The sequence below is a fragment of the Prionailurus bengalensis genome, chromosome B4 (assembly GCF_016509475.1).
Source record: "Prionailurus bengalensis isolate Pbe53 chromosome B4, Fcat_Pben_1.1_paternal_pri, whole genome shotgun sequence".
NCBI lineage: Eukaryota > Metazoa > Chordata > Mammalia > Carnivora > Felidae > Prionailurus > Prionailurus bengalensis.
Window position 1 is genome coordinate 130,023,192 of NC_057358.1, and position 23,876 is coordinate 130,047,067.

At 40.6% G+C, this 23,876-nt stretch overlaps 1 protein-coding gene across 36 annotated transcripts in view; it reads right to left on the reverse strand.

The window, feature by feature from the left end:
* RBFOX2 (RNA binding fox-1 homolog 2) overlaps window positions 1-23,876 on the reverse strand; it is a 291,584-nt gene that overhangs the window by 17,753 nt on the left and 249,955 nt on the right. For 11 of the 36 annotated variants that reach the window (XR_006294639.1, XM_043563628.1, XM_043563624.1 and 8 more), the window contains 7 exons: window positions 23,216-23,362; window positions 20,149-20,202; window positions 10,395-10,487; window positions 7,516-7,576; window positions 4,117-4,170; window positions 3,902-3,994; window positions 2,657-2,801 (listed from right to left, as the gene is read on the reverse strand). Coding sequence is in view for 35 of the 36 variants with exons in the window: in XM_043563628.1 (XP_043419563.1) it covers window positions 2,657-2,801; window positions 3,902-3,994; window positions 4,117-4,170; window positions 7,516-7,576; window positions 10,395-10,487; window positions 20,149-20,202; window positions 23,216-23,362 (647 nt within the window). In the remaining variant the exon portion in view is untranslated. The remainder of the gene's footprint in view (window positions 1-2,656; window positions 2,802-3,901; window positions 3,995-4,116; window positions 4,171-7,515; window positions 7,577-10,394; window positions 10,488-20,148; window positions 20,203-23,215; window positions 23,363-23,876) is intronic. The other 25 variants (XM_043563636.1, XM_043563627.1, XM_043563633.1 and 22 more) reach the window with 7 other exon arrangements.

Consider the following 23,876-nt stretch of genomic DNA (forward strand, 5'->3'; position numbering starts at 1 on the left):
TGAATTTGGGGGTTTTTTGTTTTCTGTTTTTAAAGTCCTGGGCAACACTAAAACTATGATAATCGTAGATTTCAAACCTTTTGAGGTATTTTTGTGCATATAGACTTTCCCCCAAACATTACTTTGGGACCAAAAGACATGGAACAGAAGTAGAGACAAAAGATAAGACTTTCTTCTTCGCATGTGTTAAATCAAGATTTGGATATTCTAAATGAGAAGATCTGTTTATTGTTTATTCAACTAAGCAAGCTGGAAATTTTCAGCACTACCTTCTCTGTTGTAATAAACCAGTAAGTGAGGTCTTTCAATCATATTTTTAACTTGAATGTGAAATAACTTTTTTTTTTTTTTTTTTTTTGGCAGGTGGCTGGAAAGTTTCTGAATTCTACTTATTATAATGACATTTTGTTGGGTTTACAGGACAGTGCGGTCACACTTTGCAATGCCCCAAATGTGCTGTGCATTTGTATTACAAAACAGGCAAATTAAATTCCTCTCTGACGCTCACTTAGCTAAGCCCTATCCGGTTTCATCGTCTCCAACTGCAGTTAAAGTTAGATATTAGAAAGTAATCTGCCTCTCAACTGCATTTTATTAGAAAAGACATTTGCTTGTAACGAGAAGGCTGACAGAATGGAAAGCACTGAGGCCAAGTGCTGATTAATTAACCTTCAACTATTTCAGTAGGGGATCCAGGCAAAGATTACAAACATCTCTTCGATACAGAACAGTGGTGGCATTAAAAGCAGGAATACAGTTTACCCTAAGTTACGTCACTCACTGGGAATATTTACCTAAATTCTAGAAGAATTCTAATATTCCCTGTATCAAATGCCGTAAGGAGGCTAGAACACAATGATTAAGGATGAAAATTAGTTTACTAAGCTGAAAAGCAATTTTAGGCCATTCCCCATAAAATACTGGACTTATTCCTTGCCATCTTCCATGTAAACGGGTGGTTTAGTTAATAAAAAAGAAAACATGGGAAATCAGTGTTCAATGTAATGCACAGAGATTGGTATGATTAGACATAAGGATAAAAATATCTTTGAGCGAACGTAATCCTGACACAGAGTAGGGAGCGAATGGGTCCTCAGGTTTGGCCAATATAGTGAAATGAGCTACAGTGACTAAAACAAATCCAACCGTTTCATAAAGTAAACTCGGGAATGTTACAAAATAAAGAAGTCCCATGTTTCTGGCAAGTGGCATCTCTTTGCAAACGTGACAGTAAACTCTCCTGGACTGAAATGGAAGACGCTTCGTGAACAATTTTCCTGGTGTGTAGAACTTCCAAAACGTCTGTTTTTATGTCTGACTTGAGTATCTCTCGATGAAATAATACTGCATCTTTATTCACTTCTTTAAAGAGATGTCAGAGGTTGTTGAAGGTCAAAGCTCAAGTTGAGAGAAGAAAGAATAAAATTAAAAGCAAGTGATGGCAGAGGATGGAGATGATGGGATGCATGGGATTTAAGCATCTATAAGCTGCAAACAAAAGTTTATTTCTAAAGCACTTCCCTTCCAGCGCCTCTTGGAGCCTGTCCATTCCAACATGCACACGTGTCTAACAAAAATGCCTGAATTCTGTGCAATGGAGGACCGCTAATGGCACGTCCATTCGGTCTATGAACGAATGCTGAGTTCGTAGACCTCCAAGCCAATTCTGCTGCCAGAAAAGGACCTACAGAGAAGGCTCTTTCCCTTTGTGTTGTAACTAAGGAGCAATGAACAGGCCCCCCCTGCCGCTAGGTTTACTCCTCGGAGAGAATATGGAAAAAACCTGTCATAGGCAGAGAAAAGATGGAGAACACAAAGGTCACATCTTTGAAGAAAGGAAAGTCCTCGGGACAACTAACTTCTAGAAGTCGACTCCGTATAAAAATATACACTTGCGGCTGGCACCGAGAAACACGTGGAGACAAAACCTGTCACCTTCACTCCTTCTCCCCCATTCAGTAGCAAAGGATTTATTTGTTGCTATGGAATCATTCCACTGCATGAGGCACCCTCCATACAAAAATCAAAGGGTGAAGGATGCTCCGCTATATCAGCTGTTTTACCATCATTCAGAAGCCAACTGTAGTTTAATTCTTCCTACTTCTCCCTTTCTCCCTGGATTCAATTGGACTTGGTTCATCTTTGAATTAACCTCTTTTAATCCGTCTCCTACAAAGAAAGCAAATCCATTGTGGGTAACTAGTTCTGCTGTTCACCACCCAGGCAGTGAAACCAAAAGGGAGGGCGACGTGGCAGCCTCGGCCCCAACACAGGGTGGTGACAAGGGGGTGAACACAGCAGATGCGGTCTTGTACTACAATCTGGAGCTCCTATTTCGGTTCTCTGCAGGAGTGTTAATCCACATTCGTGCGATGCTGAGTGAACTGCATGCCAACACACTGCTAGTAAACACAAGACAGTTCTGGCTGCTGTCTTAAGCCGTGAGGGCTTAAGGTGGCCGAAATGAAGATTTATATAATGAATCGGTATTTGGTCACATTCTGACGATGGTATATTTTGGTTCTTGCCATCTAATCCAGTAATTTGCAAATATTCAGAGAATCTCTACAATGTGGCACGGCAACGTCCCAGAAGGTGTGACAGGGCCATGGTATTCTTTTCTGTCCAGCTGCTTATTTTGAAATCTAATGCTTACCCTGGATAGGCGGGAATGGCTGTTGGAGGTACCGCTCGGACTGCCCCATAGACCGTCCGCCCTCTGCCCCTCAGATGGGCTCCTCTGAAGGCGGCCGCCGTGGTGGCTGCAGTCGGGTAAGGGAAGCCAGGAACTAAAGGGAGACCCAAAATATGACAGGAATGTCAACTTGCATTCAACAGCAGGGCTACAATCACAACCGGCTTTGAACCGATTCCAGCAAAGGTTCAAAGATATGTACCACATCTTTCCTGAGAAAGAAATGGAGAGACCCGACACGCAAAGGCTAATGATGCCATGCTCTCTCTGTTCGTCACCAATCTTGAGTGAGCGCACTCTGCTCCTTCCCAGCCCCGGCATTACAGTGCAAGCTGGTGAGAAACAGGTCGAGAAGGTCCGAGAACCAGTGTCGGAATAAGAGACTTTTCACTTCGGGGGTGGGGGAGTGGCGGGGGGCGGCAGTTTAAGTCGACTGATATAAACTCTTTAACTGGCCCATTGCTAATCTTGTTTCCACACGTTATTATGTGCATAGAGTAATTCTTCTTCGTAAGAATATTCTTTTGTGTTCGTACGCGGTGCCAACCTCCAAGGCACACAGTAATCTTTACACATTTCATTAGTCCACTTTATTCTTTTATCCAAAACGTTTTAATCCAGAAATGTCAGGGGAGAGGGAAACTACTTGTATCCTTCAGGGAGGCAGACAGTTTCTAAAAACCTATTTTAAACGTGCTATCCTCTGGAAAGCACATACCGACATTTATTCCACATTCACTGAGCTCTTTTTAATTTTACCTTCCGCTGGAGGAAAATGGCTCAGGTCCGGAGGACTTCAGAGGTTTCAACGGAACTGAGAATAATCATGAATACTGGAGGTGCTTCTGAGCGATGTTCTACTGAGGGCCCAAAACTGACTGGCAGAGAACACGTATAACCCATTCTGTCAATACCCATGTCTTGTTTTCTTTACTGTCGAGAGCAGACTAAACTGTTGCTCACATGGCCTTACCCCCTCTGCCTTTCCCAAGTGTTTATGCTCCATGGCGCTCTTAATATCTGGTCAGAGAGATTCTAACTCAGGTGGAGCAAGGCCAGGGCACTGTAATAGCACCGAACTCTCTCGAGAATACCTCCTTTTCAGTTATGTGCTCTACCTGGGGTGGGGGTGGGGGGAAGACTAGCACACATCACTCTTTACTCGCAACAGTCAAACTCCACGCCAGGCCAGCATAGGCTACTTACTGATTAAAGGAATGTAAGTGTTAATACTCCCTCTTCCTGATAGGGGCACTGCTGCATCATTGCCTAAGGACACGTCTGCTTGAAAGCTGGAGGCTGGTTGCGTTAAAAAAAAAAAATTAAGAAATGCAAAAAGATTACCAAGGAAGAGCAAGGTGAAAAGCAACACATGTTTTTGCAGTTAAACAGCACGAATGGAAAAATCAACATGGTACTACCTGCATATAACTCAGGGCCATATACAGCTCCCACCACGGGGCTTAACTTCCAACCTGAAACGGAAGAGAGGACAGTGAGCACTTAAGACCACGTAAGGAGCACGATGAAAAGGACCGACGGTGCGTGTACAAGCTGGCTTCAGATATCCCTGCATTTACTTTTACCGTTGGAGAGTGCCAGCTGGGGGGTTATGTGAGAAGGTCAGGACACTTCCATACCAGGGTATTTTTTTGGTAAAGTTTATTTATTTATTTTGAGAGAGACAGCACGAACGGGGAGAGGGGCAGAAAGAGGGAGAGTTGAGAATCCCAATCCCAGGGCTTGAACTCACGAAACCACGAGATCATGACCTGAGCCGAAAAGCGAGAGTCAGACGCCTGACCGACTGAGCCACCCAGGCGCCCCCACTCCTGAGTTTGTTTATTTTTTAATGTTTATTTACTTTTAAGAGACAGAGAGACAGCGTGTGAGTGGGGAAGGGGTACTGTGATGGCACTCTCTTATATGCCATCTTAACACAGTCTACTACTCTAGTCACTTTATAATTCAAATTTGAATTCACATTTGAGCTGATCTTCAACTCCGTGTTCAAGTATACCACACTGATGGAAACCTGGGTAAAGCAGAAATCCCCTTTCTTTGGGATTTACTACTGGGATCTTGTTGTAGTTAACCTCAGCCAGTCAACAAGAAGAGACATACAGTGATAAAATTCAAGGTACATCCCCAACTTCATGCATGTCTTGGGATGTCCGTTTGTAATAAACACACTTAAGTTAATCAGTCATTTTAACAAACGGATACTAGATTGCTGTTGAACATTAGCTTAAACAATTATAAACTTTGAAGTATTCCCAGAATTAGCTTTGATGTCAATTTTATTTCTTCATTCCCGTTTTTTATATTTATAGAAATGTAGCAGGTGTTAAAAAAAGTATTGTTGCCCACCGAGAGTTACAGAGTACCCAGAATCCCGTACGAACACTTTAATCAGTAGACGTTTATTGATTTTTACACATAAATAAGCAAAAAAAAATGTGCCATTATTTTTCTGAAAGACGAGAGACTGTACTTAGGAGAAAACCCATTCATTCTGAACCAATCCAATCCTCTGTTATTTTATGTGCTCATAGATGGTGAGGTCTCCTCATTATTTCATATAAAAACTGGGCAAATATCTGGATTCAAATCCTACTGAAGTTGGAAGAACACAAATGTTCTCCAATGTCAGACAAATCAAGTGATTCCAACTGACGTAAACTACACTGCTGACTGAGAATTCACCAGAAGGCACAGAGCACTCTTATCAGAAGCTCTAACCACAAGCAGCCGCAGGGTTCTAAAGTTTGGCTCAGTGGGGTGCCTGGGTGGCTCAGTCGGTTGGGCATCCATCTTTGGCTCAGGTCATGATCTCATGGTTGGTGGGTTCGAGCCCCGCATTGGGCTCTGTGCTCGGAACCTGGAGCCTGCTTCGGATTCTGTGTCTCCCTCTCTCTGTTCCTCCCCCACTTGCGCTCTGGCTCTCTCTCTCTCTCAAAAATAAATAAAGATTAAAAAAAATAAATAAATAAAGTTTGGCTCTGCTAAGGCTTGAATATTAATTTAGAATAATATTCAAAAAATGATTCTTTTCTTTCCTACCAATGGTATTGTTATTTAAGCATTCCTGGAAGTAACAATACACATGTTAATAATGGCATATAATGGTATGCTGTCAATAATACTTCAGAAATGTTTTAGTTCTGTACAATTTACAAAGTAGTTTTGACCTTCACAAAACCCGGAGAGAGGTAAGACAGGTGTGACATCTGGGACCGCAAGTAAGTACTATCCTTCTCTGGGCTTAATTTCCTAAATAATAGACTAAGAAGGTTGGGTTGGATGACTTCTACAGAGCCTTCAGGGGCTCAAATTCTGTGACTGCCAATTCATAGTGATGAAAACAGAATCAGCTTTAAAAAAGATGGGCCCAAGGACAAAATGAAGAGTCAAATCTAGAAGTAGAATTTCTGTCTTCTGAATTCCAGTTGGCAACTCTTTCTACCACCCTGTCTTCCCTGGATTTATAGGAAATCTGACACACTTTGCCTCTCCTTCCTATGTTGTTTACACTGGGTTATTATCAAAATTGCAGGAACTCTGGGGTGCCTGGGTGGCTCAGTTGGTTGAGTGGCTTTAGCTCAGGTCATGATCTCGTGGTTCACCAGTTTGAGCCCCGCGTCAGGCTCTGTGCCGACAGCTCGGAGCCTGGAGCCTGCCTCGGATTCTGTGTCTCCCTCTCTCTCTCAACAAACAAACAAAGAAACGTTGCAGAAATGTCTGTTTTTGTGATGGCAGTGAAAAAATATCAAGAGGTAAAGGGGGAGGTGGTGGTATCACACGATGTACCATTGATAAAATGGGTAGGGAAAATGTAAGTTAGGCCAATAAATGCAAATTATGCTGATTTGTACCATCTGTTTGAAAAGCTGGGCTAAATCTATCTATTGAAGACATCATGGAATAGACTAAGATACTTATCCTTGATTTAAGACATCACCAGCACATATTGTCATACTCTAGCAGTAGATTCGAACTTTTACAAGACAGCAGAAAACACCCCATTTGGCTCTAGATAAAATTTTATGCAGAACGCTGAGGTACACAACGGAAAATGAGAAGTTGCTGGAGGTCTCAAGACCCCATTCATGGGCTTCCTTTCCACCCTCCCCAAGTGGCCCCGTAGAACACAGCTGGCCAAACCGCTGTTTGTACGGCAGATTCAAATTAAGTTCCAGCTCATTTAGATAACGTGAGTCCACATTAGACTGACGAGTGATGGAAGGGTTCTGTTTTTGTTAAGCAAAATATTCACAATGTTTTCTTCTCAATGAGAAACATTTATGAAACCCACTATATAGCATGGGATCACGGGACAGAAAGTAGAAAATGCGCACGCGCGCCACGACTTTTCTCTCAGAGCATACCTTTAAAAGGAGGGCAAGGGGTCAAGAATTAGTCCACTCATGCTCAGGAGCGGGCAGGAGTCAGTAGTAAAAGTGAGCAGTGGTGGGCACCTATTACGGACAAGCCTAACGTATCACGAACGACTACAGCAGCTAAAAGTGAGGGATCCCCCATTGGGTTAACAGGTAACCTCAAATGATGTGTTCACGCTGTGCGTCAGATGAACTTTACTGAGACCATTACAGCTTAATAACTTAAAAACTTAGCTTAGTTCTAAGAAAAGAAGCTAATTTGCAGAAATAAACTATTCTCCTAGGTAAAGAAAATACTTCCATGTTCATTAAACAAGCGGCCTTAAGACTGAAACTGAGATTCTTTGATGAGTATAAAAAGTTCCTGTATTAATACAAGAACAAATGACATCCTTCTGAAGATGATGCGTAATCTCTTACCATTTGCATATGGTGTGACCATCTTCTTATTGGTCATTACGCGTGCTGTAGCATTATTCACCTAAAAATACAAAGGAGAAAGAAGGGGCAGGGAGAAAGGAGACCACGTTAGGGAACACGGAGTTGCTCATCCAGTAACACAGCACTCAGTTTAATAAAATGTAAATTTCAGAGAATATTGATTTCAACAATTAATATAGCAATATAAAATATTAATATATCATATTTTAATTAAAGTGTTTATTAAATGAGGCTAACAAGAGTAAAATGCAGTTTCTTAGTCTCCAAATGGAAAACTAGGGCTATTTTACCACTAAGTACTCCAAAGAAAAGACACATTTGCCAAGTCCTTTGGAGATCTCTTAAATAGAGAAGTCTTTGAATTATGGAAAAAAAGTAAATTGGAAACAACTCTGTTTGCACATGAACTTTGAAGTTCATTAGTAAAACAGAGGCTTGCCACATGGGTCAGGAAATAGATTTACAGGAAGATAAGAAAATAAATCTGTGGATTTCACCCGTTCTCATGTTCAGCACTTTTGATGTTTGTGTAAGATTTTGCTGTTTGAGGTTAAAAAAAAAAAAAAAAAGATATCAGAACTTAGATGCCCATGTTGACCAGCTTCAGGACCGTTCTGAATTTTCTAGACTATGTGGTCTATCCATTGAAGAACAATGTTTTCAGAAGGCTTTTAAATTAGGCACTTAAGCCTTATTTCTTCAGTTCTTTTATGTTTCTTTTGTTTTATGGTACTGTCCACCCTCATTACAGAACTGCGTAATTTAGAGCATTCTCAGTGCTAGGGTGAGTAGATGTTACAAAGATGAGGAAGAGACGAATGGAGCTCCGAAGCCAGAAAACTGCAGCCCAGTGTCAGAACCAGCTTAAAGCTCTTGCAAGGAGGGTGCAACGTCACCACAGAACCTGACTGTGTACCGTGCCGTCCGGTCATTAAACAGGCCAGCTTTCAAAAGAATTACAAAACACACCAAACAGAAACGTCTTACTTCGCCTCTGGGGATTTACATTAAAGTTGGGATGGTGATAAATCTGTGTTATGGAGAGACCAATTTTAGGTGGAACTGGAATCAAAACACATCTTGAGATGTCTTTTCGGATTTGCATAGTGGTAATCTTCCTTTGTGAGGAAAAGAAACTCCATTTACTCGAGTTTGAGCCACCAAATAATATAAACATTTCACATTTAAAAAGAAAGAATGGGATACAACAATGATGAGACTGAGAGCATGCAGTTAAAACACACACACACAAATAAAAGAAAGAAAAAACAATCAGTTTTGGAAAGAAGGGAGAGAGTGAAGAGCGAGGTTCTTACAGACAAGGATTAGAAGGGGGTCAGAGCGGACACTAGCTGCTACAGCAGAAAGCACCCAAGCACTAACAGGAAAATGGCCAGAACCAATCAGAAACCACCAGTCAGCAAAGACCCAACAGCTGCAGGTAACAGAGGGAAGGGGCGGGAGCGGCCGAGGGAGAAGGATGGGAGCCGAACTCGGGGAGAGAGAACACAGCAAGGCAGGGGAGGGGGAGAGAAAAGAGAGAGTGGGGGCGGGGAGGGGTATCATGGGCAGGAAAGAGAGCTGTCAAGGGCAAGGAGAGGACAGTCAGAGCTACAAACAGAGGTCTGGGGAAGAGGAAAGGAAGTAGGGGCAGGGAGTGCATTAATAAAACCAGCCAAACTTGGAGTTCAGGAACTCTGAGTAAGATGTGCAAGGGGGAAAAAAATCACCATGACGTCAGTAATCAAACAGCTCAGACTGCTACAAACAATATGTACATCCAAAGTCCAGGCGGCATTACTCAACAGCATTGAAAATAAAAAGGGGAAAGGAAAAGGGAGAGGAACAAGTCAAATCACATTTTGTAGTGTTAATGTGAGATGGCAGATGGACTTTTTCTTTCTTATTTAATTGTTTTGTAATTAACAATTTAAAAAGCTTCTTCTCTAGTGCTTTGTTTCACTTACCGCCCACGGGCACCATCGCCAGCATTGTGTATAGTTACCATGGAAAGAGGGAGTCAAGTGAAGGGCCCTAAATGCTAAACCATTGGAAAGGGAGGGAGAAAGCAAAATATGCAGACATCTTACTCAAAATGGTGGCTTTTATATTTCAATACTTTAAAAAACTGGGCAAGGGGAAAGGGGCCAGTTAACCTTCACTGCGTTGTTCAAAAGGGCTGGTGAACACCAGGTGGCTGATGCGAACACGGAACAGCACGTTCGCCAGGCAGCCGTCAAAGCCTCGGTCGGAGGATTTTATCCATTCACGGTTGACATTCTTGACATTAAATATATTCAAAAACCCCATGAGATTTGGGTTCTTTCTCCCCCGCCCCCACAACCTCTAAGGTCTTCTAAATTCCTTATCACACGCACATGGAGGCGAACTGGCCTCCTGACAAGGGGATACTGGCTGGATCTTTGATTCAATACAGGACACAATGTCGTAAGCTGGATTGTTTTTAGACATTTACAAAGTTAGTTTCGTTTTGGCCTGATCACAGGTATTCACATGGAGTCTCGCAAACTGAAGCAAAGGAAAAAAATCAAGAGAGCAGAAGGATGAACATTTCGGAGGAAAAAAGTAAATGAAAAACAAATACACATAGACACGCACGCAAGTAAATCAAAATGAAAACCCCCGCACAACTGAAAACTGAGGGAAGGAGGGTAGGAGGGTTATTTGTACACATTTTAGTGCAAGAAGGTGAAGGACAGAGAGACACGTACACACATACACGTGTGTGCAGACACACAGACAACGAGACAGGGTTCCGAATGTGAAATAAGGGGGGCAGTACACGAAAGAGAGAAATAAAAATATAAACCGGAAATTGAATTATTGAAGACATGCACCTCGATTTTACGGCCCTCTACCACGGTGCCGTGTAATTTCTCCCTGGCCCTGTCTGCATCAGCACTATTCTCGAAAGTTACGAACCCGAATCCCTGCATGCAGCGGGAGAAGGGGGGAAAACATGCGTATCGTTATATTGAAATACTGATCTCTTGGTAAACAGAGAAAAAATATCACAGTATGAAACCCACATTGGCAGTACTAGTCACATTTTTGGCCCATGCATATTTTGTGAAGGGAAATTAAATCCAATAAAAGAATAAAGAACTGTAGCAGTAGTAGTAGTAATAATAATAGTAATAATAATGGCAACAACAACAATAATAATGATAATGTAATTAACAACAGTAACAATAATAAAGTAAAACATAAAGCATGTGAGGCCAGACCAAAATTAAGGTTTCGAGTTACTCGGGTCAAACCATTTCACCAAGAATCTGAAGTTTTTGTTTTTTTTTTTTAAGTGTTCTTTCTCTTTCAATTCATGCTGTTAATACACACGTCCCTTTACATAATACTAAAAACAAAATCACATAATTAAGTCTGCCATTCCCCAGCAGCTTCTACACGAAACCTTATATTTAGGGGCATTCGCTGTATAAAGAGATTTTTTTTTTTTTTAGGAGAGCTCATCATTCTAGCCCCACTTTGCCTATTGCTTGTATCACCACAATTCCTCTGGGGACAGAATAATTGAAAAAACAGTCTTGGTCTACAATTCTGTAGGTACTGGGTCTGGAAGACGAGAGCACCTGTGTTCATCTAAGCTAATGAAAATATCACTAAGCAGGGGGCAGTCAATTATGACTGGCACTCAGAGTAAAAATAGGTTCAGCTGAGTTCCAGAAAAGAGCTTATCCAAATCTGCCTAAATTATACATTTGTTGAAGCTGACATCTGCTACTGAATGTATTAGTGATTTTCCGTATAGAGGGGAAAAAAGGAATCATCAAAAGGCAGTGGGAATGAGATCTAGGTTAGTGACATCAGTTGTACACTATTCGCCACGAAAAGAATACCATAAAACAGCAATGCAGCTGCTGCTCAGAGTTAGAATTAATTTATTTGTGCACTGTACACAAATAAATTATGTGGAGCTTTTCTTCATTAAGTAGACAAACCAGGAGCCAGGGGGTCAACCCACTTACTCCTATGTTCACATTTATCTGAAAATTCTCCGTCAAAATCACCAGGATTCACTATATACTTACGTGACTCTCTCATCAAGCACTGTGACTCTCTCATCAAGCACTGTACCCGTTGCCTCCTAGGCACTTTGTCCTTATCTTTCCACTCTGTAACTATCACCTTCTCTCAAGCTATTTACATCTGTGAGTAGTAAATTCTTAGGATTTTTTGGGAAAGTGCTAATTTCTCAATAGCTTCACTGTCCCTCTGGCATTCTTTGAACATTCCACGGTAGGACAACCCGGAACCCTTCATTTGTTATTTATTTTTACTGAAGCTCTGCTGTTCTCCATGATGAGCATTTCCATATACATATAAAACAGGTTCTTATCTGGGATGGTAAATGGTATGCATTATTCTGTAAGATTTTTACGAAAGCAGGGGCACCGGGTGGCTCAGTCAGCTAAGTGTCTGCCTCTTGATTTACGCTCAAGTCATGATCTCGCAGTTCATGGGATTGAGCCCTGTGTCGGGTTCTGCGTGGATGATGCAGAGCCTGCTTGGGTTCTCTCTCCCTCTCTGCTCTTCCCCCGCTTGTTCTCTCTCAAAATAAACAAATATGTCAAAAAATTAAAAAAAAAAAAAAAGATTTCACAAAAGCAACTCCCGTCATTTTGAAGGCTCTGATTACTTTGCATTCTGATTATATGGTTGGGTGGCGATCCACGGAGGATCCCAGTGGATTATCTCTGCCTGTAATTTGGATATCAACTCAAATACTCTAGAAAATGCAAAGCTGAGCTGACAGAAAACGTTCTATGTACCGAGGTACTATGGGGTTAATTAATACTTTCCTTAAAGATGTAAGTATGCTGAAAATATCAATGGAAACACATTTTCAGAAACACATTTTGATACAAATGTGTTATAGCCACATCAACAACTGGAGGTGTCGTGTTGGATCTCAAGTTCCTAAGTGACAGCACGGTTTGTCATCACACTGGCATCTGCTGAACACAGGAAGCCAGCTCTCCAATCCTGGAGAGTCCTCCAACAGAAAAAAAACCTTGCAAGAAAGGTCACAGTGAGGAGGTTTTCTATCACACTGCAGTAGTATTAAAACTGTATTCCAACGGATCCTCAGAGTCTCAAACATTATATGCCTTGGGTTAAGTTAATAAATTATATCCTAGTAGCCGGATAACAGATGATGTGGAGACTACTACCTAGGTTTTTAGTGTTAGCATTATGACTGCATCTACACACCCACACACTCACAGACTTGTCTTTTAAATACAACCAGGGGGTAGAAAGGACCAATCTGTTGGTTTTACTTTTAACATAAAGAAAGACCGTCAAACCATGTTAAGTTACCCAAGCACCAACAAGGCCTTCTTCCTACAGCTAATGGGAAGAAAAGGAGAAATTAAGCTTTGAAACCAAAGTTCAGTATCCTATTAACTAAACGACCCGAGTCTTAAAATCCTTGTAGTTTCCTTTTTCAAATCTAATTGCTAAATGTGTTCTGTGATCCTCCTCTCTGTATTGTGTCGATGGGACACCTGTGATGTAATAACATCCACAAGAACGCAGGGTGGTGTCACGGGCACGGACGTTTTACAGCCAGCAAATGACAACGTTTAACATCAAAGTCTGCTTGTGTTAAGATTTTCTCAATAAGGACTTTCATATTCTGGAACAAAATTTCACTTTCAAATGTCTTATAAAGAAAAGTGCTTATATTCCAAAGGAAATGCTCATCTAGATACCAAAAATGTAAAAATAAAGCAATCTTCACGAGCATCTTTGCCTAGACTAAAGGAGGAGGAAGGTCTTGCTGATACTTTGGGACTTCCTGATACAAAGCAGAGGTAAGATTTCTTTCTTTCCTTTGTAGATAAACAGGCTTTGTGGCAGGCAGAATAATGGCCCCCCAAAATTGTCCACGCCCTAATCCCTGGAACCTGTGAATGTTACTACCTTACCTGGCAAAAGGGATTTTGCAGATGTGATTCAATTAATGATCTTGAGATAGGGAGATTATCCTGGATTATTCAGGTGAGCCCAATGTAATCACTAAATTAAATGGGTGCTTCTAAATTAAAGAGGGGAAGATGGGGGCCTGAATCAGACAGAGTGTAGCAGCCTGAGAAAGACTGGACTGGCCATTTTTGGCTTTGAAGATCGAAGTGGGGCTATAGGTCAAGGAATGCGGGTCGCCTCCAGAAGCTGGAAAAGGCAAGGAGTGGATTATTCCTTAGAGCCGTCCGAAAGAATGCAGCCCTGTAACACCTTGACCTCCAGAACCGTAAGATAACACATGTCTGTGTTTTTAAGTCACAGACTTTGTGATACTTTGTTCAGAAGCAATAGGAAATATACATCTCAGAAGTCCGTGATTAGGGAGGTAAGAAGTATAAACAGTATTTTTAGAGCACTGTTCTTTAATACTTTTCTCTCATGTTGAAACTTTAGAGAGGTGATTTTCCATCAACTTAACTACAATTTGGTTTCAAAGATGTTAACTCAAAGCTTGAAAAAAACTTTTCAAAAGTTTGTTTAGTTTTGAGAGAGCATGAGTCGGGGAGGGGCAGAGAGAGAGGGGACAGAGGATCGGAAATGGGCTCTGTGCTGTCAGCACAGAGCGTGACATGGGGATCGAACCCACGAACTGTGAGATCATGACCTGAGCCGAAGTCGGACGTTTAACCGACTGAACCATCCAGGCACCCTGCTTGAGAAAAAAAATTTAACGTACCATTCCTTCAGTAAAATTTCACAGTTTTGAAAATGTGCCAGGAATTGAGCTAAAGATATTCACAGATTATCCAGGCTTACAAAATTACTAACAGGAAAATATGCCTAAATGAAATTATGTTTTAATGTCCCTTCATTTTCGGAAATCTAATTCACATTAAGTCTTGGGTCTCTTGCTTTGAAAAGAAAAAACTTAATAAAATTATGTCTAAACCTAACACTTCTTCCTTAGAAGAGCTTCAAAATGATTATATAATGTATCAATCAGGAACACATAATGACCAGTCAGAACAGCCACAAAGTCGAACTGAGATTTAATCTCAAATTCTTCACAAGAGTGAATACTTCAGGTTTAAGAAGACAGAAACCAGATAAACAAAAAGTAAACTTTTAGTAGACTTCTGTTTTTAATTAAAAAAAAAAAAATGATGTCGACATGTTTGTCTATACCAGTCCTATCAGACAGAAATATAACCCAAGTCAATATGTAATTCTAAATATTCCCCTAGGCACATTAAAAAAGTAAAAAAAAAAAATATGAAAGCAATTTCAGTAACGTATTTTTATTCAAGACAACATATATGCAACATGCTATCATTTCGACATGACATCAATACAAAAACATCAGGGAGATGTTCAATATTCCTTTTTTTCTGGTCAGTCTTTGAGAGCAGTGTGTATTCTACACTAAAAGCAGATCTGAATTTAGACGCCATGTTCCAAGCGCTCAGTCTGGCCACTTCTGCTGGATGACGCAGGTCTCTACGCTCGATACTGTATAACCTACACCTCTCAGTTCCCAAAGTTTTTCTGTGTTAATAATTTAAATATATCAGTGTTCTATTAGTGATTTACCAGCTATCTTAGCTGTCTTTTGAAAACTAAGGAATGGTATGTTTCTCGAGAGGGAGGGAGTACGGCTGTGGTCAAAACTTCTGCTGAGCGTGACAAACACTTATCACGCCCACTTATCATCAAGGGCCGACAGGAGCCGAGTAACTGCCACCTTTTTAGCCTGGCCTCAGGCTGCAATAAATAACAAGCCACAGGACGAGCACTGTCAAAATATTCTTAAATGTGGATAGTCTTTGAGTTTTTCCATCTCAGAAGAATGAGAAAGAAAAATTTACCATGTAAGTTTTAAGGGAGAAATCAAAAGCAGACGTTCTCCTGGGTATGGCCAGAACACAGAAGTTAAAAAAAAATAAATGAAAGAAAAATAAAACTAAAACCCATAAGATGGTAACAAAAGAAAACAAACTAAGCCCTTTGGAAATACATGCACTGTTAACTCAGTTTTAAGTATAATGAAAACCATTTCGCCTATCAAATTTTACTGAAAAGCAAAGGCCTAGTTAGTACAATTTCAAAGACAGTCTTTTGATCATATTTTGAAAGAAATGAATAATTTCCCTTTGCATGAAATTAAAATCCAGGGAAACAGGCAAGAAATTACAGCACGTTACTTGTGTCTGGGGATGGGATTAGAGGTTTTATCTTCCCTGACTCCAGCCTAAACCGAAGCCTAACCCAAATCAAGATCCCATCATTCCAGAAATCCACCTGAGAGAAGTAATGAGAACACGTTAGCTAAAAACTTGCTGGAAATCTCAGTTAATTGTCGCTGCGCTCTATTTTGTGTCCTTTAGTGAACTTAATAATTGGCACTGTTTGTACAAGTAAAGAGCTCCTACGTTTAGCAGTTACGACACATGGCCCTTCAAGCCACAACTATACCAAAAGTATGCCGACCAAACTTTATGGAAAGTATAAACATTAGAATGTGTGTATTTCTGGGGCGCCTGGGTGGTTCAGTCAGTTAGGCGTCCGACTTCAGCTCAGGTCATGATCTCACAGTCCGTGAGTTCAAGCCCCGTGTTGGGCTCTGTGCTGACCGCTCAGAGCCTGGAGCCTGCTTCGGATTCTGTGTCTCCCTCTCTCCCTGCCCCTCCCCTGCTCTTGCTCTGTCTCAAAAATAAATAAAAACATTAAAAAAAAATTTAGAATGTGTGTATTTCTTTACTTAATAAGCCTGGTAATTATCACAGACTGTTACGGGGCTGGGTGACAGCGAACAGAATGGTGGGAAGTCTGAGTAAGTCAGAGAAAGACAAATACCATATGATCTCACTCATATGTGGAGTTTGAGAAACAAAGGAGCAAAGGGAAAAAAAAGGAGAGAGAGAGACAAATCAAGAAAGAGATTCTTAACTATCAAGAACAAAGTGATGGCTATCACAGGGGAGGGGGGCCGTGGGAGAAACAGGTGACAGGGATTAAGGAGCGCACCTGTCGTGACGAGCACCCGTGGAAGTGCTGAATCACTGTATTGTACACCCGACACTAATATTACACTATGTGCTAACTACCTGTACTTTAAATAAAAACGTCAAACAATTTTTTTTTGAAAACCAACACGTTCTCAGTCACTGAAAGTATCCAGCAGAGAACGCAACGTCAGGTTAAAGAATGCAATGCGTTCTTCGGAGTTCTATCTAAGATTGAGTGAGAAAAAAGGCATGAGAATAGTAGTGAGCACCATGCTCTCTTAATGATTTATGTCTGTTCTCGTCTAGTCTCTAAAAATCATGTTTTTCCTTCATAACGGTTTTGAAAAGGGAGCTTTTTAAAAGCTGTTACTCGAAGAATCTATATGGGGAGGGGCAATACGATTTGTTGTTCAAACTGGAACACTCTGAGGGAGAAAGGGGACACTAGTAATAATTACACGAAGACAACAAGTATAGACTGGGACTATCCTAGATAAGCCAGAACTCTGGCCACTCTACCAATATATCGTGTTTCTACTGTTTGTCAAAGTAATACTTTGTTATGACTGGTGACATGTGGAGAATCAACAATGTTATACATAGCAGTACAATCATTTTGTAGATTCTAGTTGAGTGTATTCATTTTGGGGGCAGGGGTAGCATTTTTACCATATACCCTAACTGAACGATTTCAAAGGAGAGTCCCCTTTGTTTCAGTTAATCACAGAAAATTACATACGGCTGACTTTATGCGTTTACAAAGGAGTACGGAGTTAACAAATACATTTCTTTTAATCACGTGAAATAATGTATGCATATATTTCTGTACGTGTATGAACGTAAGCAATACACGTTCATTCCATAATCTAGGCAAACCAATCCAGAATATGAAGGTCGAAGAAGAAAAAAGGAAAATACTCAACAACGAAGAAATCATGTTTGCAGGCAAGCTGAAGAAGTAGGATGTTGACAAGGCAGGGAGGGGATGGGCGAGGCAACGCGGCAGTGCTCACTTATGTCTGGAAAGGGGTCTGTTCTCAAACCGTAGGCTGACAGTCTCATTATAGAGAAGAAGATAGGGTAAAGAGTTGCTTTTTGTTTTGGAGGCCTGTGGTTATTTAATTGTTCCACCGATAACTGTTTTACATGTAAGTATCGCTTATCTCAGAATTATTTTGTGACTCGTTTTTCCCTTACTGCTTCAAAAAAAAAAAATTAATAAAGCTCATTTGTGTACAGAAAAGCACTCATAAAAAGACTGAGCAACTCTTAACTGCACAATAGGACCACTTAAATCTCCTTATCTCCGGTTCCTTTCAAGGCATGTTGTAATTTTATAGTCAACCACAAACAAAAAGGAAATGAGAAAATAAACTTTATTTACAGAAAGAAAAGTACTCATTAATTTATGTCAGGTGGATCCGGAAGAGGTACCTAGGTTTTGACTCCAAAATAAATCTCTGTTAACAAGTTTCTGAACAGTTCTGGGGAACCTACTGCAGCAAAGAACTTTAGGTGACAGCTAAGAAGTCGGGCAAAGGATGAAGACAGGTTTTGTAAGTGTCCTTAAAGGCAGACCCAGGCAGTTGTGCATTCTGTGCTTTAAGAACAATTACCAATTAAGTACACTGTCTACTCTTCAGCAGCCCAAAGAAAAAGGGGCAGTGAGGACACAGCATCAAACGGAGAGAAGGCTTTTAGATTCCCCAAAGAGAAAGGAAGGCTTGTGTCCTTTAAAAATGAAAATTACAGGGGAGAAGCAATTGAATTGGGTAAATTAAACAATTTTGGGTAGTAGGCAAATCTTTGAAGTCAATGAAAGAAGCCTTAAGAAAGATCAGTTTCCTTTGCTTCACAAGAATTCAATCAAATTATTTTCTTGGTAAGGAGCAAGTTCCCAATACCTGATGAAATCATATTGGGCTTCGGGTTGTTGGAGTCTAGTTAGAAACCGTTTAAGTGCATACACTTAAAACTACAAACATTTAAACTACGACTTTGGGTAAGCAGCGTGGCATATAATCTTCACGTACTTATGATACATATTTGAACCACTGTCATTTTTCCACCCTGTATCTAAAAAGGTCACAAAAAATACAAGCAAACTATACAACAAAGGAATAGAAATCCACTGTGAAGAAATTACAAGCATCAACAGTTTTACTGGCTCTAGGTTGAACAGATTTCACTTTGAAAATACTTACCAAGTTAAGTGCTGGAGAAAGTTCTGCATAGGCATATTAATCTTTTTTGTTTTAACTGAAAACTGGAAGCTTAGAGTATAATTACCTCTTTAATGATTAACAATAATTATAGTCAGAATTAAACACTACCAGTGTCGATGCGTTCTATACAGGGAATAATAATCAGGAGCATTAGAACAGTATATACATTGGTGTTCGTTTAGATGGGCAGAGGTATATATATGACTCTGCAGATATACGCTATTAATTCCCAAGGTACGGTGGATTTGGAGTAGGAAATTGAAGAGGTAAATATTAACTCATTTATTTGCTTTATTTAACTTTACTTAAGTTACATTCTTCGAGATAAAACCATAGCCAAGGGCTATTTTCAAAGTTCAGGAAGAGATAAACAAATGAAAAATTAACTCAAAGATTGTTCTATCCTAAAAATGCAAGTAGAAGTGAACATAGCAACGTAAATATTCACAAGCTTGGTCGCAGCTGGTTGTGCCTGTGGGGTGCATTTCACTTGCTGAGGAGGAAGAAAACTGTCAAATGAAACTTTCTGAAATTTCAGTTCATTAAACATTTTTTCACAACACCACTGTAAGACTTCATCATTCCCTCATTCCTAAAATCACTGCTGCTTATTTTAGTGCATGGAAATTCTACATCATATAGATTGGGAAATTTAAAATGGTAAATAAATGACGAGGGGGAAACAAGTTTGTATTAAAATGTTCAGTTCTCCTACAGAACACATTGAGAGTACCTATATCGAATGGTGCACTGTTACTAACGTCATCCTTATGGAAAAAACTGAACTTACTGTATTTGTCACTAAAGGGGTTCTACATCCCAAAGTTTGCCTATCTGGGTAGAACTTAAAGGGGGAAATCAGCTTACCACGAATTTCTGAGTCACTACTCCCTATATTTACACCTTGTCAAATTTATTCCAAAGAGAGAGGAAGCCAACCAAATGGCTGAAATATCACATTTGTCCTAAGTCTGTCATTTCGAAGTCTGATTTTTGAAAGCCGGGTTGTTCTGGTAGAATGCACACTAGAATTCTCATACCGAATTTCACTTGAGTGTTCTCTCTCTTCCTTAAAAATAAGCAGGTTAGGGCAATTTCGGTCTGATAAAGGGCTGGTGTCTCCTACCCCGACCCTCCTCACCGCTGCCCTCCTCCCCACACTTCTCTTCCTCTCCCCCCTCACTCCCCCAGAGGAAGTACTAGAATAAAGTTTGGCCATGTGGTAGCTTATTTTTAGAGATAATCTAATCCAAGCCAGATAACTTGGGATACTTTCTGTAGGCTTGAGAAACAGCTTTAGTTTTCTGGTTACTTACTATTTAAAACAAAACTACAAATGAACCAAGCACACTTAATGCGGAGAGGGAGCTTACCTTAGAACCACGTTCATTAAAGATTATTTCTACATCTAGGATTTTGCCAAACTGCTGCAGAGACAAAAATAAAAACATTTATTCACGGTCAGCTTTTTACCCACACACTGTATTTTCTCCTGAAAAAGGAATCTTTTTTTTCTTTTTCTTTTCTTTTCCTTTTCACTTCTTATATGACTTCCATGTTACTTTCTATTTGTTGGTAGGTCCCAATACTGGGTTCTGATTTTTCCTTATCACTGAGCTGATGTCTCCTTTCCCACTTTTTATTCAGGCCACCCACTCATGCATTATCCACCTCTGTATGGCAGAAGCTGTTTCCAGAAGATATGCACAGTGTTACCCTATCACATGCTTCTCCAAGGATAAGAACTAGGGGTTTTCGTAACTACTGCATCTTTAATTTTTCAAAATGTCCCGGTTTTTAAGAAGCAAATCCTAAGTAGAAAGATATACTATTGGAGGCTATTTTTCTTCTATTTTTTTTTTTAATTTATAAAAGCAAACCATGTTCACTATAAGAAAAAAAAAAGGTCAGAAAGTACAGATAAATAAAAAGGAAAATAGGAAAAGCAAAATGCAGACCCTCTGTAAACCTGCCATCTTACCGTGCTGGTATACAGCCTTCCCAGATTTTCCTCAGGCATATATTGTTAAGGAAATGTTTCCACGTATTACTTTTATTTTTTAAGTTAATATGCTATGAACAGTTCGTCCAAGCCAATAAGTATGTACCTATGTTCTCATTTCTACAGACTACACGCTGTTTTCTATTGTACTTAAACATTCGTGGGCATTATACCAGATTTCATTTATTTGCCATTTTAATATTTTGGCAATGAACATTATCAAGTGCATTTTAAGTAATAGCTTTGTTTGGTCCTTAAACATTTTAACATTTGGGAAATGAAACAAAAATAAAAACACAAAGCCTAAAGACCTGTTTAGCTACCTAAATGGGACTGGAGGGGAGCATATGTAAAACACAGACGTTATGTGGAGGAGAGTATGCAGCTGACAAGACTACCTGTTGTAGTCAATACTCGGATAAACTGATGGGAGAGATGTGCAATAAATCTCCAGGTATCTTTTCGGTCACACCTCCCTCTGAATACTGGACTCCTAGACCCCAATTATCTATGTCGCCTGGATGTTAATATACGTATTTTAAAATGTTTATTTGGAAAAGGAGAAAGAGAGAGTGTATGTACATGCGCGAGAGGGAGACGGAGGGAGAGAAGACAGAAGATCTGAAACATGCTCTGTGCTGACAGCAGAGAACCCGAGGCGGGGCTCAAACTCACAGACCATGAGATCATGACCTGATCTGAAGTCAGAGGCTTAACCTACTGAGCCACCCAGGCACCCAGTATTGCCTGGATTTTGAATCAGACTTTGGGAAGTGTGAAAAAAATGAAAAGAGCGAAACAAATCATGCTTTCTTATTGGGTTGAAGCATTACTATCTGTATCAGAAAACATGTACTAAGAGCCCAAGTTTTCTAGAGTAAGACTTCTGGGCTCGATTCCAGTTTCATCGCTTAATAGAACATTAGGGAAATAAAGGAAAGAGGAAACTGTCTTATTTTGGGTAGGAGGGTATTTAATTTTACTTCTAGGACTATCCAAAAAACTAAGATTTGAGTGGTGTTTTAGAGTTTGCTTCCTTTTACATTTTCTAATGCGTCCTTATACCATCCTGCTGGCGAGGGCTGCCTTCCTTTAATGGTTAAGGAAAACAAGGCTGAGGGAAGCCATTCATCAAGTCTGCAGAGCTAAGAAAATGGAGCATGGAGTCCCTGCTCTTTACCAGCGCTGTCCTCCCGAGACAGAGCTGTTAACCAGGCAGGGGGAGACCGAGCAACCCTAGCAGGTGTCCCTTGCAAGAAGTTTTTGTGTGTGCACCTAGCAGCCGTATAGGAAAACACATCTCAAGAAATCACTGATAACCGGCCTAGGCAGCCCTTTAACGCATACAATTTTTCTGACTCCAGAGAAAACACGCTTGCAGCACATGAGAATATACTCCGTTTTCACCGATCTCCAGAGACTAGGATTCCGTACTATTTCTGTTCAGTAGAGAACCTTCAGTAGAGTCCACTAGAGAACTCATACTCCTGGGAAACTTCCTCTTAAATATAACCTAAATTCTTTACGCTGCCCTTTATGGTTTCTGTTGCTCTCTTTTCTGTGGAGATGAACAGCTGGCTACCATTTTCTCTAAAAAGGTTCGTCAAGTACTTCAAGAACGTTATTAAATCTCAACGCTGGCCTTGGCTTCAGTGTAGAAAATACTCCAGGTACTCAGCGGTCAGTGACAAAACTGTGCTCCAGGGTCTTGTCACCACGAAGAGGCCACAGCCGAGACTTCAAGCGGGGCACCTGCTTTTCTGCCAAAGCACCGTGCAGCTACAACAGCAAAGGTTTTTTTTAAACCACGATCTCTCACTCCTACGTCAAGTTAAGAGCCTGCTCGAATTAAAGCAGGCAACAACACATGAGCCCAGAAAAAACCCGAAGATTTCCAGCAGCCATGCACTTTCCAACAGCTGAAATCTTTGCTATTCTACTTTGTCTTCATGATGGCGATTCCGGGAGGAAGTGAGTGGCTGGAAGAACACGTCAGAGGGAGCAAACTAACCCCCTACTCCTGATTTTTAGACATTGGTCTTGATGCTGTTGAGTTATGAGCAAGGAAGTAAAAGCAAAACATAGGTACTTTCTGCTTCCCAAACATTAAGTCGTTGAGCTCGTAACACTCTGAAAGGTAAGGATTCCTGTCTCTTTCCTGATTTTAATACTGAATGGCTCATGTCCCACAAAGCCCCTTGGTCCCGGGCAAACCGGGTTGCACGGTCGCCTTGTGTATGTGAGAACCTGCACAGCCACTGTCTAGGATGACAGGAGTGATGGCACTAGGTGACGGAAGTTCCTGAAGACTGATGGAAACACTGATTCACCTCAATCTGTCTGCAGTCTTATCCTAAGGTCCTGATGACTTATAACACGCCTGGCGGATCACATTAAATTGTCATTGCTAAACCCACAAAGGGACTTCAGAGACTTACCCCAAACATCTGTCGGAGGTCGGGGTCCCGGAAGCGGAAGGGAATATTAGAGACATGCAGCCGTTTCGGGGTAGATTTGCTCTCTGAGTTCTCACTACTTTGTGTCTGTGACTGCTGGCCGTCTGTCTGTGCGCCCCCTTCTGTCTGCTAAGCAAAGAAACAGACAACGTTGAGTGGAAAAGAAATACGATTACTTCGCAAGAATTGTGTAAAATAATGAACATTCCCAGCCCCGGTTGTTCTCAAACAATCTTTAAGCAAAAATTACAAGTGTCCCTTCAGAGGGGAAAAAAAACCAAATCAAAATGTTACCTGTGTTCAAACTGCTATAGTTTACAAAGAAAATGTAGGTCTTTTGAGTATTTACAGTACATTAGTGAAATGGGAGAAAACCAAAATGCTAAACAGAAATACTAAATACTAATGCCCAAGATCACATGGAGATCCGTTAGGTAGGAAAGACATAAAAACCGTACCATCAGTCTTTGATTCTTAGTAGAGTTTTCCATGTCTGAAATCTTTCCATTTTGAAAATGAAGAGTCTGTTATACTTAGCTGAGGTGATCACTGCGTTTTTGGTCTATCGTTTCAGGAAATAGGGGAGTATTTTCATGTTTCGTTCCCTCTACGAGTTCCAGAGTTTATGACTACCAGGTCACCA